This window comes from Callospermophilus lateralis, chromosome 1 (genome assembly GCF_048772815.1).
Source record: "Callospermophilus lateralis isolate mCalLat2 chromosome 1, mCalLat2.hap1, whole genome shotgun sequence".
In the NCBI taxonomy this organism is placed as follows: Eukaryota; Metazoa; Chordata; class Mammalia; order Rodentia; family Sciuridae; genus Callospermophilus; species Callospermophilus lateralis.
In genome coordinates this window covers 86,692,694-86,715,172 of record NC_135305.1, presented here as the reverse complement: position 1 = coordinate 86,715,172, position 22,479 = coordinate 86,692,694, and the positions used below count along the sequence as shown (strand labels likewise).

Sequence of the window (22,479 nt, the reverse complement as noted above, 5' to 3'; positions counted from 1 at the left end):
TATTCAGAAACCAACATCTGGGTGCTAGGGATAGTCATTACTTCTGGGTCTGAGTTCATATTCTTCATCCCCCCCCCCCACTTCAAAATTAACACAAATTTTTACTTGAGATAACTTATTTTATGAGCCCTATTTTAAAAGGTTACATGACTAGTAAAGGGCAGCCTCGGGATTTGAACCCGGGCGTTCTTCCTCCAGGAAGGGAGCACAGCATTCAGAGGGCCTTCTTCAGGTGGCAGAGGGTCTTTAGAAAAGGTGCCAGGTTGATGATCAGGGCTGGGTGCGGGAAGCCGCGGGATGAACAGAAAGGTCCCGCGGACTCCAGGAGGACAGTCGGGAGCAAGCTGCGGGGCGAAGGAACCATCGGGGAGCACCCAGGGCCGCCGTTTCGACTGGATCTGACCAGCGCTTCCCACAGCGCAGAGCCGATCAACCACCAGTTCGCGGCCGCTAGGTGGGAAACGGGTTGCGCGCCGCGACCCTCAGCGGGCGCCACTCGCACTAAACTCCCGCCAATCAGAAGGAGCCTTGAGCAGGGGTCGGGACCATCAGAGGAGCGCATCCAATGAGGAGTCAGCTTCGGGTCGCCTCAGGAGAAAACATTTCAGAGTCTCCGCGGAGGGCGGAGAGGGAGTGGTGGAGTTTGGCCAATCACAGGGAGCGACTCACGTAGGCGGGAGGGCAGCCAATCAGAAGAGCGCTCGCTCCGCCGCTCTCGGCACACGCTTGGAGTCTTCCCCAGCCCCTGGGGGCCGGCGCTGCCGCCGAGACCGGCTTCGGGTCGTTGGCAGCAGCGCTAGGTTCCTGCGGGCTTCTTGCACTCCTGCTTTCCGCGCCCCCAGGACGGTGCAGGCGTCTGGTGAGATATGGCTAGTTCGTGTTGCGAGGAAGGCGTGGGCCAGGAGGAGGAGAGTTTTCTGTACTTTGCCTATGGCAGCAACCTACTGACGGAGAGGATCCACCACCGAAACCCCTCGGCCACGTTCTGCTGCGTGGCCCGCCTGCAGGTCAGTGGTCCATCCTACCCCTGCGACGGCGGGCGGGTGGTGCACACGGCAGGACCAGGGCTCCCCGAAGGCGCGTCCTAGGGGGTATGCCTGGGCAAAATGGGCCGGGAATGCAGTTCATTCTGAGGCGTGGACGTCCGGATTTTGGGGGGATCTGGATCCCGCCTCCACTGCTTTCACGGCCCTGTGCTTGACCCCCGTTGGACTGTGTACCCCTGCAGCAGCATCCTCTCAAGCTGCCTTGAGCTTTCTCCCTCTTGACGTTTCCACCATTGCTGTTCACTGCATAGCTTTGGCCCCTTCTGTCTTCTCCACTTAGGGACATCCTCATAGATCTCATTCAGTTGGTACTTTACAGAAGCCTTCTCTGACCTGAGACAGAGAATTAGTTGTTTTGTTACATGGTATTGTAAAAATCTATTTACCTGTTTTTCTCTCCTGATCTAGGAGGTCTTGAAAGTTGGAACCCTATCTTCATACTAACAGCTGTGTTCAGTTAGGTCAAGTGACTGGATGAACTTTAACCAACCTTGGTAAATCATTGTTCTTCAAAGGACCTTAGGAGACAGTACATTTCATTCATTCAGCACCTGTTCTGGCACTGAACGCTGACGATACAAAGATAATTGAGTAATACCAAGATAATTGAGTAATGTTACTGCTTTGAGGACCTCCTGATCTATAGGAGACAGGTGCATATTATGTGCAAAACAGTTTTGACAGTGTTGAGCTAAACAAGCATGATCTTTGCTAACCTCGTCAGAGTTCTTATTGCAAGCAACAGAAATAGGCTGATTTAAGCAAAAAAAAAAAAAAAAAAAGAGAGAGAAAAAAAAGTGTTGAAAGGCTGCTGGAGAGCTCACAGAATGACTAGAAAGGCAGGAGTTCAAAGCTGACAAAAGAGACAGACATAAAGGGAGGTGCGGCCCCCTCTGATAGACAACAGAACCAGTGCAGGCAGCCACTGTTGCGCCTTTGCTGAACTTGTAAATATGGATGCTGTGAGTTGCATCACCACCTGCGCAGTACCCAGCCACTGTACTGCATCCCAGAACTTCCCAAAACTCACACCACTAGGGTGGAGTCCCTGTCCACCCTGAATGTTAGCTTCTAATTCAAAGCCCTAGGTGGGAAGAGCTATTTAGTTACGAGCTATTTAGTTAAGGAAGAGCTATTTAGTTACTGAGTATGATCAGTCTTAAGAAGGAGATATTCAGGGCTGGGGGTGTAGGTATGTGGTAATGTGTTTGCCTAACATGCATGAGGCCCTGGGGTCAATCTCCAGCAGCACATATACACACACATGCAGACTTTCAAGGTCTAACCGAATATATAACCAGAGGACCTGTCCTACCCAGGATGTTCAGGAAAGCCCTCCCTTTTAAAAAATGTGACTTTTAAGCTAAGGCCTAAATGATTGGGGAGGTGGAGAGAAAATAGAAGAGCATGTACAAAGGACCTGAGGAAAGAAGAAGCATGGGACTAGAGGAATAGGAAAGGACAACATCCTAACAGGACCACAGAGGCCTAATAAGATTTTGGACTGTATCTCAAAAGCAATGAGAAGACCCATTGCAGAATGGAAGCAAATGAAAGATCATATTTACATCTTTGAAAGGTCATCCTGGTCACTATGAAAAATGAGTTTAAAGGGGGATAAGAGTGGGAAGGTCAGGAAGTTTTTACATTAGTTCATGCCAAAGATACCAAATGCCACCTTGAATGGATTTGAATAGATTAGAGGAATATTTGGGAGATAACGTTGTTGACACTTGGTGATTGAGTCTGAAGATAGGACTTGAGTTTTTGCAGAAGACCAATGTTGATGATGACAGAGGGAAGAGGAAAATCAAGTTTGGGAGGGAAAAATCTGAACATGCTGAGTTTGAAATGCTTGTCCCAAAGCCAAGTGAACATAAAAGTACTAGTGGACATCTGTTAGCTACATACTATGTACTAGGCCCTGTTCTAAGCACTTTTGAAGCTCAGAGGTGGGCTGGGTTTAAAGATAATCAGTTTATCAGTATGAAAGTCTAATCAATCTGAAAGTTTAGATGGCATTTGAAGCCACTGGAGGTGATGAGACTGTCTTGGGCAGGTTGCTGAATGGATAGAGAAAACGGCCTATACTGAATCTTGAGAAACCCCAGTGTTTAAAGATAGGGTAGTCAGGGAGGAGTTGGCAAAGGGAATTGAAGAGATTAAGGAACAGCCTGAAAATGAGAATAGAAGGCAGACAGGTGAGGGTGGTTAGCCATGTCACAAGCAGCTGAGAAGTAGAGCAAGATGAGAAATGAGAATGGTCCATTGGATTTAGCAATAGATAACCAGTTCCTGGTGTGGGTTGTAATTTTCATCAGATCTCTGATTACCCGCCAGGGATGCTTGGCGCTGGAACACCCATTATGGCAATTGAAGGTGCTGGTCACTTGAACCATCCTTTTTTCTGAAATGTGTGACACAGTTTTTGAGAAAATAGGCTACAGGGATAAACTATAAATGTGGAAAGGACCTTAGGTTATTATCTATTCCAACCTCTTTCACTTTACTATTAAGGGAATGAATTGCTGAAGAGATGGAAAGAAATCATCCTAGACCAAGCAAGCCAAGTTAGAATTTTCAGTCTTCCCCAGGACTTATCCCCTGATGGCTTATCTCTAATGGAAGCATCTAAACTAGAACCGTGGCTCCATTGCTTATTAGTTGTGAGACCTTAGGCAAGTTGCCTAGTCTTTCTCAGCCAGTTTGTCTTGCTGTAAAATAAGTATAAATAAAGTTTCTGCGGGACAAAAGGAGATGGTCCACATAAAGCTCAGAATATAGTTTATAGTGCCCAATAACTTTCCAAGGTTAACTGCTCCTATGATTTTTGTGGATAAATAAGTACACTTCATGAATATTAGAGTAATGGTCTTGAGTATACAAATCACCCTCATATGCCAGTTCCCTTAGGATAAATATAGTGATATAGGCTGGTAGGATACTCTGCAGACATCAAAGTATAACCCTCATGTAGCCATCAACCTGTTTTCTCTCTAAGTAAAATTGTATATGTGCACGTAAGTAAACTGGGGAGTAATTTGCATGCAGGTTGGGTTAAGGTAGTGGGGCTTTGAGGTTTTTTTCTTAAATCTTTTTTTTTTCTTTTTTGCATGCTAAGATGCCTGTACTTATTTAGCATGTTTCATTTTTTTATGGAAAATATGAAAAAAACATAGTTCTTCAGATCTGTGTCTTTGTTAATCTCTGTATTTTCCACAGTTGCTTTTATATAGAAGGAACTTAAAGCTTATTGAATGCTTTAATTGCATGGAGTTCAAGGTAAATTGTTTTTATTTTGAGAAGGGAAATGGGGTTCAAGTAGATATTGATTATATCACTTTGGTTTCCTTTGCAGGATTTTAAGCTTGACTTTGGCAATTTCCAAGGCAAAACAAGTCAGAGGTGGCATGGAGGTATAGCTACCATTTTTCAAAGTCCTGGCGATGAAGTGTGGGGAGTAGTATGGAAAATGAACAAAAGCAATTTAAATTCTTTGGATGAGTAGGTGACTTCTAATTATAAGTTTAAAATAACTGATTCAGAAGTGAACTGTGTGTAAGCATGTGTATTTGTGTGTTAGTTTTCAAAACCATATTCTACAAATGTATTCTTTATACTTAGAACCAACATAAAAGGTATAATAGTGAGTTTTAAAGAGTGACATTTCTGTTGAGATTTGGGGTGATGTTTGTAATCTCTTATGTAGAAAGATGGGAGCTCTGATTTTTTTATAAAAATTTATGTTTGTAGTTTCAGATTGTGAAAAGGCATAAAGACTTTTGTAATTGTTACATATTTTATTGGTTTTTTGAAAGCAAGTAGATTCAGTTTTTGAAGAACAATTCTTGAAGATGGTAGTTGAGTCAGTCAGTAATAGCAATTTGTGAAAGCATCTAACAGCATATTAGAAATTTGATACTTGTTATAATAAGAACTCTCAGAGTTGTATGGCAGAGCATTTAAAAGAATTTTTTTTAATTGTAGATGGATACAATACCTTTATTTTATGTATTCATTTTTATGTGGTGCTGAGGATCAAACCCAGTGCCTCACACATGTGAGGCAAGCACTCTACCACTCCAGCCCTGGCAGAGCAAATACAAAGAGAATGAGTCAAAAGAGTGGACCTTGAGATCTGACATGCTTGATACTGTAACTCACATAAGAACCAGCCACACCCCCTCTGCTCTTCTCTGAATGGATATTCTGGTGTCAGAAAACTTCAGTTAATTTTTTGTAGCCTAGACAACAATGTTTCAGGAGTTTAAAAATGGAAATAGGTACATCTAAGCAAATATTCTAAGATGATTACCACAGATCTGTTGGAAGTATGCCACCTGCAGTTGTTCTTAGGCTACTTCTAGGGATAGGTTCCAGGATTCCTGAGGATTCCAAAATCAAAGAATGTTCAAGTCGCTTATAAAAACTGGTAGAGTATGTGCATACAATCTATGCACATCTTCTGTATAATTTAAATCATCTGCAGATTACTTATAATACCTAATACAATGTAAATGCTATGTAAGTAGTTTTTAATACTGTATTTTTTATGAAATGACAAGAAAAAAGTCTGTGTATATTTAGTTCAGACCCAATTTTAAAATATATATATATATATATTTTCAATCTGGGGTTGATTGAATCTGGATGCAGAACCCATGGATACATTGGGCCAACTATAATATTAAGTCTCAGGCTTTCTAATTGAGACACTAAACTCCTTTCGATGTGGTGGTAATTATATGTTCCACTATATTTCTAACATCATAGGGAGCAACTACATTTGTATAGTTAAGTTGTTAATACTGTATCTGACTTGATTAAAAGTCCTAAATTGCCTGTGTCACATGTGGTTGAAATTTCACTCTTCTGGTTTCAGGCAAGAAGGAGTTAAAAGTGGAATATATGTTGTAATTGAAGTGAAAGTTTCAACTCAAGAAGGGAAAGAAGTAACCTGTCGAAGCTATCTGATGACAAATTATGAGCCTGCTCCCCCATCTCCACAATATAAAAAGGTAAGCTACTTGGACTTTTGGTGAATCCTTTGTAATTTTCACTGAGATAAACTACAGAATATCTTGGGTTTTTTTTTTTTTTTTTTTTTTAAGGTTTTGTGTGTTTACAAAAATGTTGGGCAAATTTTAGAATATGGTGCATATTTATGTGTAATGATAGAACTGTTTCTGAAACTGTTCATTAAAAAAAGCCTTTATAAATTTATATAAGTCACAATTCTAGACATGTATTTTCTTTTTTAAAGTAGAAAAGCACATGAATTTTTTGGGTTTGTTTGTTTGTTTTTTTTCCTTTTTATGGCACTGGGTTCTAAATCCAGAGTGGAGCTCTGCCACTGTGCTACATCCTAGCACTTTTTATTTTTTGAGAAGCTAAGTTGCTGAAGCTGGCCTTGAACTTGCAGTCTTCGTGCCTCAGCTTCCTGAGTGTCTGGGATTACAGGTGGTCACCACTGTGCCCGGCTTATGAGGGTATTTTTATTTTATTTTTTTAGTTTATATTTTTTTAATATACTTTTAGTTATTGATGGATCTTTATTCATTTGTTTATGTGTGGTGCTGAGAATCGAACCTAGTGCCTAGGTGCTCCACCACGGAGCCATAACCCCAGCCCAATGAGTATATTTTTAATAGATTTATTTTATGCATGGTTTTTATAATCTTTTTTTTTTCTTTCCCCTTCACAAAACAGTGTTTCATGAACACCAGGATTCATTTTTCTGGGGGAAAAATATATTCCCTAATGCTGAACTGTTTTTTAACCCTAGATGGAAAAAGAAAAGTCACTGGGCCTTTTAAAATCAGAGAAATCACTCTTGTAAGCATAAGACAAGAATGTGGGGCAGAGACCCTGACATGCCTTTTTAGAAACCCAAGTTTAAGTGCTTACTGGCAAGGTCAATTAGAACACGGCACTGTGGAGGGTTAACATAGTTCCCAGACCTAGTCAGGAATGTTCTAGTATGGATCCTAGAGTTATTATGGATCTTGGTATGGATCTTGTTATAGATCTTGAAAGTGCCACTGGACACAGTTGCCTTTTAATTCAAAGCAAGAGTAGACAACGGGATTGAAACGAAAGCTTTACTTTTTTTTTTTTTTTTTAGAATTTTTTTTTCTTAAAAGGTTATATAAATAAACTTTTTGTCTTAATATAAAAATATGTTAAATCATGTTATTGCATAAAATTGACATTCTGCAAAGATGACTCAAACAGCTTTGAAAACTCCCTATTCATTCCTACTGTGTGAGAGAAATGGTTATATCTCAGTTTTGTTCTATAATTATTCTGTAGTTACCTGAAAGCTAATATCTCAGACGTTTACAATACAAAAGAAGGTGTAGTCTGCTAAATTAAAATGATGTTCCTAACTAAAAGCCATTTATTTATTTATTTTAACCATTTCTAGGTTATTTGCATGGGTGCAAAAGAAAATGGTTTGCCACTGGAGTATCAAGAGAGATTAAAAGCAATAGAACCAAATGACTATAAAGGAAAGGTCTCAGAAGAAATGGAAGACATTATCAAAAAGGAGGAACAAAAGCTCTTTAGAACATAACGATATATCTGAGAATATTTTATGTACTAATATAAAATATTTGTAACATTTAAGAACAGGGATCTGGGATATCACTATGTCTCATCTGTTTTCACCAATATTTGGAAGGGGTACCTCACTTGAGTGATTCTGTATTTTCAGACTATAAAAAGCAGCTGGGTTTAAGAGTTAGACAAAAAGGGACTAGGCCGTTCTGGAGTGACAAGTGGATGTGGGTACTCCTGTGGACACTTAAAGCTGTTGTCTTGGGTTGATCTTAAGTGTCCTCTTGCTCTGTGGCAAGAATAGATTTACATTCTTCTCAGTGATGGTGCTGGAGAATTGATCTGCTCTGTCTGGGCTTTTTTTTTTTTTTTTTTTTTTTAAATCAGTTTAATCAGAGTAAGCAAACTAATGGCAAGATGGGACACCGTCCTAAGAGGAATAAATGTAGTGGTGGTTTAACCCATTTTCCCTACCAAAGTACTCCTTTCCATTGTGCTGTTAGACAAATCATCATATATGCTGGAGCTGGTCTTGGCCATGTGGAGTCTATATATTCATGGAGAAGTGCACAGACTCTGGAGCCAAGCAGCCTGGGTTCAGTGATCAATCCCACCACTTTCTAGCTATGAGAGTTTAGTTTATTTGATGCTCTGTAACTTACCCATAGAGTAAAGAGTTTCCTCACCCACAGGGTAAGGATAATCAATATTTCAGGATTGTTTGGAGGAACAAGTAAAAACATGTAATAAATTTAGGTCAAAGCCTGAGGATAAATATTAACAGACATTATTGTCCTCATTTAAAGAATTCAGTTTGTACATGGCCATTCTTGGAACAGGGTTTTAAAATAGAAGAGTCAGGATTATGAAAGAAGGAGTGTTTCAGGGGTAGTTATCATTTGAGTCTTGGCTTATCAAGAAACAGTTAACATTGAAAAAATAAATGGTAACATCACTAAACTTATTTACTGAATAAATGAGGAAAGAAGACTCACAAATTAAGCGATACTGATTATCAGAAACTCTCTGATGTCCGTGTGGTGGGCAGTTAGCTGTCCTTTCAAACTTAAAATGTGATTTGTTCTCTTGAGGTAAAGCCCAAATCACCTTCAGGTTGCAGCAGTTATTCTGTAGTGAGGTTGAGCTGTAGACCACAGATAGACGTGATTCATAACTGTCATACCTCATGGTTTTCCATATACCCTCCAGTATTGTGGTTTAACTTCTCCCCAGTAGACCAAGTTTGTCAGCAACCCAGAAACCAGTGATGGTTATGTGGTGAGCAAGGCTCAATTTTGCTACAGATACTAAGAACTGAATATTACTCTAATAATCTGTCTCACCAAAGATAGCAACTTCCACTAAGGATTCACAATGCTAACACCAAGACCTTCATGTCTGGCCTTTTAACGAAAATCTGATACTCATGAGGCACACTTTTTCCAGTTGTTTTCAAGGTAACACCAAATGTCATATGTTGGATTTCCCTTTCTACCAGAGACTTTGACCCTCTAACCACCAAATAACCAAATCCTGGATAAGGCATAGTTTTGAAAAGGGTTTCTGGGGTTGTAAGAAAATATAGGCTATCTTCAAGGTGGACCAGTCCCTTCCCCACAAAAAGAAAGAAGGAAGATGAACTGTGAGTTGAAAAAACAGACTGTACTGAAATGACCCTGATGTCCTGGGATTCAAATGCCAAAGGCAGCTCCAGAATTGGACTACAGCTCTGGAGCACTCCTGCCAATGGACAGGAAAACAATCTGAGAAACCCAGGACCCTTGAAGAGGAACTACTATGGTCCCCAAGTGATAGCTGAGTGCCTCCTGCACGTGAAAGCAGAAAAAAAAAAAAAAAACAGATTTGTTTAAAAATCAAATTTAAAAAAATCCACAAGACTTTAAGACATTATCAAAAACAGAGGCTGGGGTTGTGGCTCAAAGGTAGCGAGCTCACCTAGCACGTGGGAGGTGCTGGGTTCAATCCTCAGCACCACATAAAAATAAATAAATAAAATTAAGGTATTGTGTCCAACTACAACTGAAAAAAAAATAAGAAAAACAGACCATAAAACAAATATGTAGGGAGACTTTGAGTTCTGAGATGAAGTAGAGATACAGTTCCATGTTTCACTAGGTAAGTGCAACTAAAATCTGTGAATATAAAATATAATGGGAAGACCCTAAAAAGTGGAGAGAAGGCAGAGTCCTAGCTAGGGACCTCAGGCAAGACACAGTGTGGTGCTGAATTCCCTCATATGTCACAGACTGGGGTCTGAGAAAGTGACCCAAAAGCACTAGTGAACACACATGACAGGAAAAGCCTGCTATCTCTAGGCAGAGGCCCAAGAGAGAGACAACCTAATAAGACAACTTAGAGAATAAGCATTCTAACTGCAGTTGTCATAGAAGAAAAATGTGGGCTCCCACCTTCACCTCTGCCAGCAGAGGCCAAGCAGGGAGCTTAGATTTCCATACTCACTGAACTGGAAGCAAGGCACCCTAACCTGTCACCACCAAAGTAGTAGGAAAAGGCCTTCGAGGGAGCCTCCTCAGAGCAATAAGCCTCCCTCTGTCAGTGTGTCAGAGAAAACCATGTGGGAAGCTTGGATTTAAACCCCCATCTGATGGTAACAATACCTGTTTGCCTTCCCTGCTGGAGTGGTTTCAGAGTAAACTCGAAAAAGTGGATTTAAATACAGTCCACAGTCTCATAATCTCCAATATGCCCAAGTTTCAGTTGAATGTCATTCATTCTAAGAAAAAGCAGATTCCAAATTAAAATGTAAAAAGACAATCAATAGATGGCCAAAACCAAGAAGACAAATATGGTAGAATTATCTGTTAAAAGATTTAAAACTGGGGCTGGGGTTGTGGCTCAGGGTATTGCGGCCTGCCTGCAATGTGTGGGGCACTGGGTTTGATCCTCAGTATCATAAAATCAAATGAATAAAAGTATTATGTCCATCTACAATGAAAAAAAAGATTTAAAACTGATAACAGAAAAATGTGTTAAGGAACTTGCTTGAAACAAGTGAAAATGTAGACAGCCTCAGTGAAGAAATAGAAGATATAAGGAAGAACCAAGTGGAAATTTTATTACTAAAATGTATAATAGAAAAAGAAATGAGAGAACAAACTGAAGACAAAAAACAAAATGGCAAACTTTAGTCCCAACATATCAATAATTGTATGGAATATAAATTGTATACCAGTTAAAAGAGAAATTGGCAGAGCAAATTAAAAACATGACCTACCCTTATTCTGTCTACAAGATACATTAACTATTATAAGCAGTTTAAAGGTAAAATAATGGAAAAGGATACATGATGCAGGCATTAATCAAAAGAAAGAATAAATGACTGTATTATTATCAGGTAAAGTGAGTTTCAGGGCCATACAAAGATAATACCAAAAACAATTAAACTATCCTTCATGAATGTAGACACAAAAATCCTTAACAGGTGGATTCAAGATAGCGGGCTAGATGAAGGCCGCATTCCTGTCACTCCATGACTCCAGATTCAAGCAACAGGAATACTGCTTCTCTGTGAGGTGGTTAAAAGAGGGATTTCACTAAAATATTGGACAGTCAGCATGTCTTAGAGACTCAAAAATTTGGGTCCATTAAACAAAGAAGAAAGAGCACTTGGAGCCAAGCCAGATGTGGTAACACTGGCAGCTTTGGTAGGGGCACTGGTTCTGGTTCAGCACAGAGGGAGGGAGAACACAGAAACACAATGAACAGATTTAGTATGAAAAAATCTGACATCAAAAAAGCAACCTGCCCTTAGCTGATCTAGAGGGTACACTGTGCACTGGTGCCTGAAAAAGGCCCTCTGTTTCCCAGATGGCCATGGAGAAACGGAGGCAGGAGCCATCCTGAGGTGGTCATACTGCAGTTGCTGTCACAGGAGTTGGAAGATCTGAGCAAAGAGGCTAGAACATCTTGGCAGGCTTCTGTATAGCCTAGGGTGTATTTAGCAGAACGGGAGCAAACAGAAACAGAGAATATTTTACCCAAGTCAGAAAAGTGAAGGCGAATCTGCTTCATCCCACCTTTGAGTCTGGTGGCTCGTGTTACCAACTGAAGCAGGTTGGAAATCTATAAAGACTTGGGTGTAAATGCACTTGGGGACTAAGCCTAGAAAGTCTGTGTTCATGGTCAGCAGAGGGGGTGAAGGATTGACTCCCCCACCCCATGAGTAGAATCCTTGGGAAGCTTCAGAATTCCAGACTCCCAGGAGAGATTGGCAACTGCCAGGCCCTAGAGGGGTGTTGATCTAATCTCTCCAGAGCAGACACCACCCACCAAAGCCCCTAATGCCTGATTAGACCTAAGCTCTCACCTGCTGGAACTCTACCCTCAGAACATCAGTTGGGTCTATGCAGAAAAATCGTCAACTAACAGCACTTCTCATCCCATCCTACCTCATTTTGAAACCAGAGTTTAGAGATGAGACTCAATTCTTGCTTCTGTTGGTGGGGTGGGATCTGCACAAGCTGCAGGATTCTACAGCAGAGAAGTGTTGCAGCTTTTAATGGTGGGCCAAGCCCTCTAATGTTGCAGAAGACCCAGCAGTTCACTGTCAATTTCTTCTTTCAGGCTTCTTGTGAATCCAAAGAATGAAATCCACAGAACAAGATGAGTGAGTGTAAGAGTAGTACTTATTGAAGAAAAGAAACCGGAACAGTACTCTTGCAGTGCAAGAGGGGACCAGATAGGTTTTCTCCCCCAGAGCATGCTAGCCTAAGGGTTTATATAGCATGTGGGTCATTGCTATTGGTCCAAACTTATGCTAATTAGGGTTTGGAAATGTACTGACACTATTGGTCAATTCTCGAGTCCCATAGACTTCCATTCAGCTCTGCTCCACTTCTATTTTCTGGCTGCTGATTAGGAAGCAGGAGGTTGAAGACGTCAGATGGTCTATGCTTGTAGGTTTGGGGCTGCAGCACTGCATGGAGTATGCTGCTGAAGTAGGCATTGTACCTGTGCCCAGTCCTGGCCACTGGAGGATGACAGGTTGGTATGCATTGGTTGCCTTGATGTTGGCTTGTAGTCCCTCAGGCCCACTGCACCTGTATGGCTGGCTACATGCAGCTGAGGGCTGTATTTGCTGCCCTCACTCTAACCCACTTGGACTGAGTCTGCCACTCCACCCACTGTGCTGCCACTCTTGACAGAGACCAGTAGGTCTGTTGCATGGCTTGGCAGCCAGGGAGGTGTGTCAATACCGGGGAGAAGAGAAGCTGAAAATTATTTGAACCATCTGCAGTCTTAGGCCACTCCAACACAAAAAGAGGAAGAGGTTAACAACCCCCAGCCCCTTGTTTTTGTTCTAGCACATACCTCAAGAAGAAACAGGGGCTGGGGTTGTGGCTCAGTGGTCGAGTGTTTACCTAGTATGTGTGAGTCGCTGATCCTCAGTAGCACATAAAAAAGCCAACAAAATGAAGTTTCAAAAAAGAAAGAAAGAAAGACAGGCATAGACAGTAACCATCCATTCTCATCAAAATCTACTTTGATGCAGAGGATTCTTGAATTTTTCATTAAAAATCATTTCTTTTTGTTTTTGTTTGTTGTTTTGTGTGGGTGTGTTTGCTGTGCTGTTTGGTCCATGGACATATATTCATATTTGTTCCTTTTTTCTCATTTTTAGCATTTTTTAAATGTGGTTATTTTTTCTTGCTTTGTCTTTTGAGGGTTAAGTTTTATTTTTTTGTTTTGTTTTGATTTGGTTTTGGTTTTCTTTTCTTTTCTTTTGGTACCAGGGGTTGAACTCCGGGGCACTCAACCACTGAGCCACATCCACAGCCCTGTTTTGTATTTTATTTAGAGACAGCATCTCATTGAGTTGCTTAACACCACACTTTTGCTGAGTCTAACTTTCAGCTCAAGACCCTCCTGCCTCAGCCTCCCGAGCTGCTGGGATTACAGGCATGTGCCAACACACCCAACAAGATGTTTTCATTAGTATATTTTGTTTTTGTTTTTATTGTTTTCATTTATATCTTTCTCTTTCTCTCTTTTATTCTCTAACTAACAAATTCTATTGTTCTTTTTTTCACTTTCCCTTCACTTTGTTACTTCTCTTTTTTCTCCTCCTTTATTGTAACCATCAGATGCTACCTCTCTTCTGCATTCTCTGGTCACTTCATGAAATTGTAAATTCTTTTCTATCTTGTGTCACATTTCTTGCTCTGTTTTTACAGTTTCTCTTAATTGTGCTCTTATCATCTTTTAGAACTAATTGCTGTATATAACTCCTGTCCCTGTCATTAATGCTATAGCAGTTATTATTGCTGTAGATGACACAGTTGACACCTGTTTTTTTGTTTTAATGCCACATATGGTTCATAGTGTTTACTGTTTTTTGCTGTTGGCAGTTGCTGACCCTATAATTTCTGGGTTCTGTGGCAATTAACATTGTTGATGTCACAGTAGGAACCAAGTATTTAATGCTGTATATTATTTGCATTGGTTGTTGCTGTTATTTGTTTCTCCCTATTCTGTGAGGTTCTGGGAAACGACAAGGACACTACAAGTTCACAGGGTAGAAACTCTGCTGCTGAAGTGAATTAAAAAGAAAGACAGTGCACATTGCCCCCCACCCAAATTGATGACACTCAACATTCAGCTATTCTTTAACACAGAGAATAGAACTAATAACCAGTACTCAAATAGAAATGGTTAGGGGCAGGCCCTCAGGTCTCACCAATGGACATCCATTGCTATAGCAAAAACAGAGAGAAATACCACAAAGGCTCAATCTAGATCATTAACTCCAGGACCCTTTGGCAAGTGAAGCTGTGCCTACAAAGGCCCACAAATAAGAGTGGAAGAGAAATCCCTTCCAACAGATGCATAAAATCCAACACAGGAATATAAGAAATATTTTTTAAAAACAACCCAACACATAATTCACTAGCAAGTGACCCAAAATATATTGAAGAGGATGAAATATAAGGAATTTAAACAAATCATTATTAAAATGATCAATGAATTCCAGGAGAACACAGGGAAACAACTGAATGGATTAAGGAAGTCAGTACAGAATAGGAATGAGCAATTCAATAAGGAGGTAGAAATATTGAAAAAGAACTTTTTGGATTATGAGAGTTTTAACCCAATCAGTGAATTTATCCCTTGATAGGGATTAATTGGGTAACAAATGAGGATGGAGTGGGTGGGGTGTGGCTGGAGGAAGTAAGCATTGGGGATGTGACTTCGGGGTATATATTTGTATTTGGAAAGTGAAAGATAACTCTTTCTGCTTTCTGAACATCATATGAGCTGCTTCCCTCCACCACACACTTCCTCCACGAAGTTCAGACTCACCTCAAGCCCCAGGGATTAGAGCCTGCTGTCTATGGACTGAGGCCTCTGAAACTGTGAGCCCCCATATAAACTTTCCCTCTTTACAATTGTGTTGGTCAGGTATTTTAGTCACAGTGGCAAAAAAGCTGACTAAAACAAGAACCATACAGAAATCTTGGAAATGAAAGATGTAACAAAGCAAATAAAATGTTCAGTTGAAAGTCGCTCTAATAAAGTAGACTATGCTGAAGACAGAATCTCAGAGCTGGAAGACAAAGTGGCCAGCCTTGAACATTTACATGGTATTAAAAGAAAAAAAAAAAAAGTAACCATGATCAGAATATGCAAGGACTTTGGGACAACACAAAGAGACCAAATTTAAGAATCCTAGAATTAAGGAGGAATGAGAGGTGTAGGCTAATGGAGTGTGTACCTTTTCAGGGACATAATAACAAAGATTCCAAACCTTCAGAATGAGAAGGACATCCAGATACAGGAGGCATTCAGAACCCCAAACAGACAAGATCAAAAAAGAACCTCTGCATGACACCATGTAATTAAAAATGCCTAACCTACAGAACAAAGATAGAATTTTAAAAGCCACAAGAGAAAAACGTCAGGTCACACTTAGAGGCAAGCCAATCAGAATCACTTTCACTTTCTCAGTTCAAACTCCATAAACCCCAGTACAATAACACTGAGTGTTTCAACACACCTCCCTCACCATTAGATAGGTCATCCAGACATAAACTTGGTAAAGACTTTTTGGATCTGAAAGATATTATAAATCAAATGAAGTTAATGGACATCTGTAGAATAAGGCATCTTACAACATCTCAATACATTTTCTTCTTAGCAGTTCATGGAACCGTCTCAAAAATAGACCATATTTTAGACCAAAAAGAAAATATTAAAAAAACTGATATAATTCCTCAGATCACAAAGGAATGAAATTAGAAATCAACATGACAAAACCATACAGAAACTATATAAACACATGGAGATTGAACAAATAAACTTTTGAGTAATGAATAGGTGATTAAAAAAAGTCAAGGAAGAATTTAAAAATTCTTAGACTCAAATGAGAAAAGTGATACAAGAACCTCTGAGATGTTATAAAAGAAGTTCTAAGAGAAAAAATTATAGCTATGAGTGCATACATAAGAAAATCAAAAAGATCCCAAATAAACAATCTAATGATGCAACTCAAGGCCCTTTACAAACTAATTCCAGATCAAGTAGAAGGAAACAAATAATTAAATTCAGAGACAAAATCAATGAAACTGAGAATAATAAAATAATACAAAGGATTAATGACACAGAGAGTTGATTCTTTGAAAAAATAAACAAGATTGATAAGCCCTTAGCCAAACTAAATAAAAGAAAAAAGAGAAAATTTGAATTAATAAAATTATAGATGAAAAAGTAGAAATAACCACAGACATCTCACAAATCCAGTGGATCACTAGAGACTATTTTGAAAATGTATATGCCAATAAATTGGAAAACCTGGAAGACATACATACATTCTGCCAAACTGAATTAAGAGGACATAGAAAATCTGAGCAGACCAATAATTTGTTATGGGATACAAGTGGTAATAAAATGACTTCCAACAAAGAAACATTCAGGACCAGATGGATTCTCAGCTGAATTTTACCAAAACTCTAAAAAATAACTAATGCCAATACTCTTCAAATTATTCCATGAAATAAACAAATGGAACACTACAAAATTCATTCTATGAAGCTAGTATTACACTTGTATGTAAACCGGGTAAGAACAAATCAAGAAAAGAGAACTATAGATCCATTATCCCTGATAAACTTTGATGCAAAAATACTTAATAAAATTATAGCAAATTTTGTTCAACAACACATTTAGAAAATTTTACACTTTGACTAAGTTGGATTTATACCAGAGATGCAAGTATGCTTTAATATATGCAAATCAATAAATGCAACTGATCACATAAGCAGAATTAAGGACAAAAATTACTTAATAATCTCAACAAATGCAGAAAAGGCCATCAACGAAATTCAGCACCCATAAAACATTGACAAAACTAGGCATAGAGGGAACCTAACCTTAACATCATAAAGGTTACATATGAAAAATCCAAAACTGACCTTATAATAAATGAGGAAAAACTGGAAGCATTTTCTTTAAAATCTGGGACAAGACAAGGATGTTCACTCTCACCATTAATTAATATAGTGCTAGCAGTTCTAGACAGAGCAATTACTCAAGGGAAGGAAATAAAGGGGATAACAATAGGAAAGGAAGAAGTCAAATTATCGCTGTTTACAGATGATATGATCCTATACCTAAAAGATCCACTCCACCAAAAGATTGCTGAGATATTAAACAAACTTGGCAAAGTAGCCTGTTACAACCAATATATAAAAATCAATAACTTTCCTATATGCCAACAATTAATCCACTGAGAAAGAAATCAGGAAAAAAATTCCATTCACAATAGCCTAAAAAAACAAACCTAGGAATAAATCTAACCAAGGAGGTGAATAACATCTATAATAAACTAACATAGAAGAAAGAAATTGAAGGTGACCTCAGGAGATGGAAAGACCTCCCATGTTCATGTATAAACAGAAATAATATTGTTAAAATGGTCATACTACCAAAAGCAATATACAGATTCAGTGCAATCCCCATCAAAATACCCATGGCATTTTTCACAGGGTTAGAAAAAAACAGTCCTAAAATTCATGTGGAAGGATAAAAGAAAAAGAAAAAACCTAGAATAGCCAAAGAAATTTTAAGAAAAAAAAAAAAAAAACAGAATACCTAACTTTAAATTATAATACAGTGCTATAGTAACAAAAACTGCATGGTAGTGGCATAAAACCAGACACATAGATCAATGGTATAGAATAGAAAAGACAGAGACAAAGCCACATATTTACAGTCATTTGATCCTGACAGAGGTGCCCAAAACACATATTGAAGAAAAGACAGCTTTTTAAATAAAAGGTGCTGGACAACTGGTTATCCACATATAGAAGAATGAAATTAACCCCGTATCACACCCTGCACAAAAATAAAATCAAAATGGATCAAAGACCTCAAAATTAGACCAGAAACTATGCAACTCCAAGAAGAAAACTTAGGGTCAACACTCCAGCTGTTAGGCACAGGCAACAACTTCCTCAACAGGACTCCTAAGGCTCAGGACACAATACCAAGAGTTATTAAATGAGACAGCATCAAATTAAAAAAAAAAAAAAAGACTTCTGCACAGGAAAGTAAATAATTAGAAATGTGAAGAGAGAACCCACAGAAATGGAGAAAAAAAATCTTTGCTGGATATTCTTCTGATGGAGGATTAATAGCTAGAATATATAAATAACTCAAAAGACTTTGCACCAAAATATCAAATAACCTAATTAATAAATGGGCAAATGAATTAAATAGCTACTTCTCAAAAGAAGAAATACACATGACCAGCAAATACATGAAAAAATATTCAACATCATCAGCAATTAGGGAATGGAAATCAAAATTACAATGAGATTTCATCTCATACCAGGCAGAATGGCAGTCATCAAGTATACAAATAATAATAAATGCTGGAGAGGATTTGGAGAAAAAGAACCTATTTACACTGTTGTTGGGACTGTAAATTAATACAATTGCTTTGGAAATAAGCATGGAGGCTCCTCAAACGACTAGGCATGGAACCACCATAGGACCCAGCTGTACTACTCAGTGATATTTATCCTGAAAAATTAAAGTTCTCTTCCTATTGTGATACATGCACAGCCAGGTTTATAGCAGAACAATTCACAATAGCCAAATTCCAAAACCAGCCTAAGTGTTCATCAACAGACGAATGAATAAAGAAAATGTGGCATATATACTCAATAGACTTTAAAAAAAATTTTTGTTTAGTTGTAAGTGGACACTATACCTTTTTATTTTATTTATGTGGTGCTGAGGATCAAACCCAGGGCCTCACACATGCGAGACGCATGCTCTACCGCTGAGCCACAGCCCCATCCCCACAATGGATTTTTATTCAGCCATAAACAAGAATGGAATGATGTCATTTGCAGGAAAATGGATGGAACTAGAGACCCATCATGTTAGGTGAAATAAATCAAATTCAGAAGGTTTAGGGTCATGTTTTCTGTCACATGCAGGAGCTAGGGAGGAAAGACAAAAAGAAAGGTGGGGGGTAAGTCTCCTAAAAATCAAAGGGAGCTCTGTAGAAGAAAGGGACCAAGAGATGTAAGGTAGGAAGAGAGGAGGGAAGTGCTGGGGAGTGATATTGGACAAATTATATTGTTATATTGCATGTACTTACAAATATGTAATAACAAATCCCATATGGACAAATGTGGGGGGAAATGCTTAACAGAACATTATCGAATAGAATTTAAGAAGAATTACAGATCATAACCAGTGGAGTTTATTTCAGACATGTGATGTTACTTCAACACTTGAAAAGTCATCAAAGTAAGCTACTGTGTTAACAGAAAAAAAAAGAAGAAAAGTCACAAATATCAATTGATTCAGAAAAGCATCAGAAAAAAATAGGAATAGAGAGGAATTGAACAACTTGACAGCATTGTCAAAATACCTATCACTAATATTATTTACTAATATTATTACTTCTTAATAATAGAAGTCTGAATGCTTTCCCCTGGATTTGGGAACAAGGCAAGGATGTCTTCTCTCACCACTTTTACCTAACATAGTTCTGTAAGTTCTGCAAGCTTTAAGTTTTGGAAGCCAGTACAACAAGGCAAAAAAGGAAATAAAAAACACAAATCAGAGAGGAATAAATTAAACCATTCCTATTTACAGAGGGTTGATATGATTGTCTATACAGACATTCCAAGGAATCTATATTAAAATAAACCCGGAACCAAATAGTTCGGCTGGGTCACAGGATACAAGATGAATGAAGAAAAACCATTGTACTTCCTATATACTAGAACACATGGACATTGAAATTAAAATTATGGTTCAATTTACTATTTTTCTAATTAATTTTTATTGAAATGAAATTAACATAACAAAACTAATCATGTTAAGGTGAACAGTTCAATGGCATTGAATAACTCTTTATATTTTCCACACTTTCCTCCCTTCAAAGGAAACCATGTACCCGTTAGAAAGTTATTACTCATTCCCCTCTCTTTCCAGATCCTGCCACCCACCAATTTGCTTTGTTTTTATAGATTTATGATTCTATATTGTTAATAAAAATGGAATTATACAAGATGTGACTTTTTATGGCTTCGTTCATTTATGTCTTGACGTTCATTCATGTTTAGCATGTACCAGTATGTAATTCGTTTTTATGGCTGAATAATATTCTGTTTTATGGTATTGTATAATTTTGTTTATCTTTTCATCCATTGATGAATATTTGACCTATTATCACTTTTTATCTATTGTGAATAGTGCTCCTGTGAACACTCATGTACATGTATTTGAGTACTTATTTTAAATAATTTTTGGTTTATCTTCAGAAGTAGAATTGTTGAATCATATAGTAATTCTACAATTAACTTTTAAAAATTTTTTTAGTTATAGAGGAACACACAATATCTTTGTTTATGAATTTATTTTTTATGTGCTGCTGAGGATCAAACCAGTGCCTCACACATGCTAGACAAGTGCTCTGCCCCAGCCCTACATTTAAGTTTTTGAGGAGCCACCAAAATTTCCTAGATGGGCCAAACCATTTTACATTCCTACGAGTAATATATACAAATGCTGTTTTTTAAAAATGACAACACTTCATTGTAAATCTTAGAAAACATATAGGACTTGTATGCTGAAAACTACAAAATACCAGTAAAGAAATCAAAGTAGGTCTAAATAAATGGCAATATAAATGTTCATGAATTGGATGACTCAACATAGTAAAGATTTCATCATCCCCCAAACTGGATATATAGGATTAAAAAAATTCCTATCAAAAACAAAGCATTTTTATTGTTTTATAATTTTTATAGAAAGTTAAGGAAACTAGAATAAATAGGTAATGCAGTTTTTAAAAAGAATAAAATGAGAGAATTCAATATACTGAATTTTAAGACTGCATGTTATTGGCAAATGGATTAAAAACATAGATCAATAGAAGAGAATAGAGAACTCAGAAAAAGACACATGCAAATATACCAAAACTTAGTACAAAGATAGAGGTACAAACACTGTTTAATGGAGGAAAGATCACCGTCTCAATAAATGGTACTGAGTCAGCGATTGGACACTCAAACCAAGTAAGTAAGGGGGAGGGAAGACACATTAATCTTGACCTGAGTTTCAAGCCTTATACAAAAATTAAAGTGGATCAAAAATTCAAATCTGACATTACACTAGAAATGTGTAGAAACTTTAAGGACAAAATAACATTTGAAAATCTTTTAAGTTCTAGATTTTGGCAAAGCGTTCTTAGACTTAACACCCAAAGTATGATCCATCAAAAGGAAAATTAATGAAATTCACTGTGTTAAGTCACTTTTCATCAATGTGACCAAAATGCCCAACAAGAACCACTTAAAGGAGGAAAATTTCATTTTGGGCTCATGGTTTCGGAGGACAGTCCATAGTCACCTGGCTCCACTGCCTTGGGCCCAAGTTGAGGAAGAAAATATGGTACAAAGGCATGGTGGAGGAAAGCTGCTAAGCTCGTGACTGCTATGAAGCAGAGAGAGAGAGAGAGAGCACAAGGAGCCAAGGACAAGATAAATAATCCCAAGAGCACATCCCCAGTGACCTATTTTCTCCTTCCATGATGTTCTGTCTCACGTTGAGCCCATGGTGACAGAGCTAGGCAACTCTGCCTGAACCTCTGAAACCATGAGCCCAAAATAAACCTTTTCTTCTTGCCGTTGTTCTTGCTGGGTATTTTATCCCAGAAATGAAAAGCTGACAACCACAAATTGGTACCAAGAGGGGAGTTGTTGCTGTGACTAACTTGACATGTGGTTCAGAAGCTTTTGGAACTGCTTTGCAGATGGAGTTTGGAAAAGTTTGGACATGCAGGCTAGAAAAGGTTTAGAATGTTGTAAGCAGAGCAAAATGGGTGATTCTAATGGGAGCTCAGAAGACCAGAAAGCCCATAGCAATGCGGAGAGTAAAGGTCATGCTCATGGGATTTCAGAGGGGAATTAGGACTCTATTGGGCTTTGAACCAGTGACCGTTTGTGTGACATTCTGGCAAAGGACTTGTCTACATTTTGCCCTTGTCCTGAGACTTTCTGTGAGTATGAATTTAAAGGTGTTGGACTCTGTAATCTAGTGGAAGAAAGTTCAAGAAAGCACAGCACTCAGGCAGTAGCATCAATATTGCCAACAGCTTTTAGCCAGATTTATTGTGAGAATTGGCAGGAAGCAGAGAAGAAAGCTTTAAAAAAAAAACGAACAAACTTGCAGTTGGGCCAGAAAAGCATGTGTAAAACTGAATCCAAGGAAGTTGTGGTTGTTGAAGAGATTACCAACTCCTGAAAAGAAGTTGAGTATTTGCACAGAGACAATAGGACAGATGTCTTGAGGGCATCTCGGGAATCAGCAT

General features: G+C 38.5%; 1 protein-coding gene across 1 annotated transcript; it reads left to right on the top strand.

Annotated features, from left to right (window-relative positions):
- Window positions 1-719: 719 nt before the first annotated feature.
- Ggct (gamma-glutamylcyclotransferase) lies at window positions 720-8,563 on the top strand. The gene is made up of 4 exons (XM_076863745.1): window positions 720-1,007; window positions 4,405-4,550; window positions 5,929-6,064; window positions 7,474-8,563. The coding sequence occupies exons 1-4, from the start codon at window positions 867-869 to the stop codon at window positions 7,621-7,623; spliced, it is 573 nt and encodes a 190-aa protein (XP_076719860.1). The 5' UTR covers window positions 720-866; the 3' UTR covers window positions 7,624-8,563.
- Window positions 8,564-22,479: the final 13,916 nt, after the last annotated feature.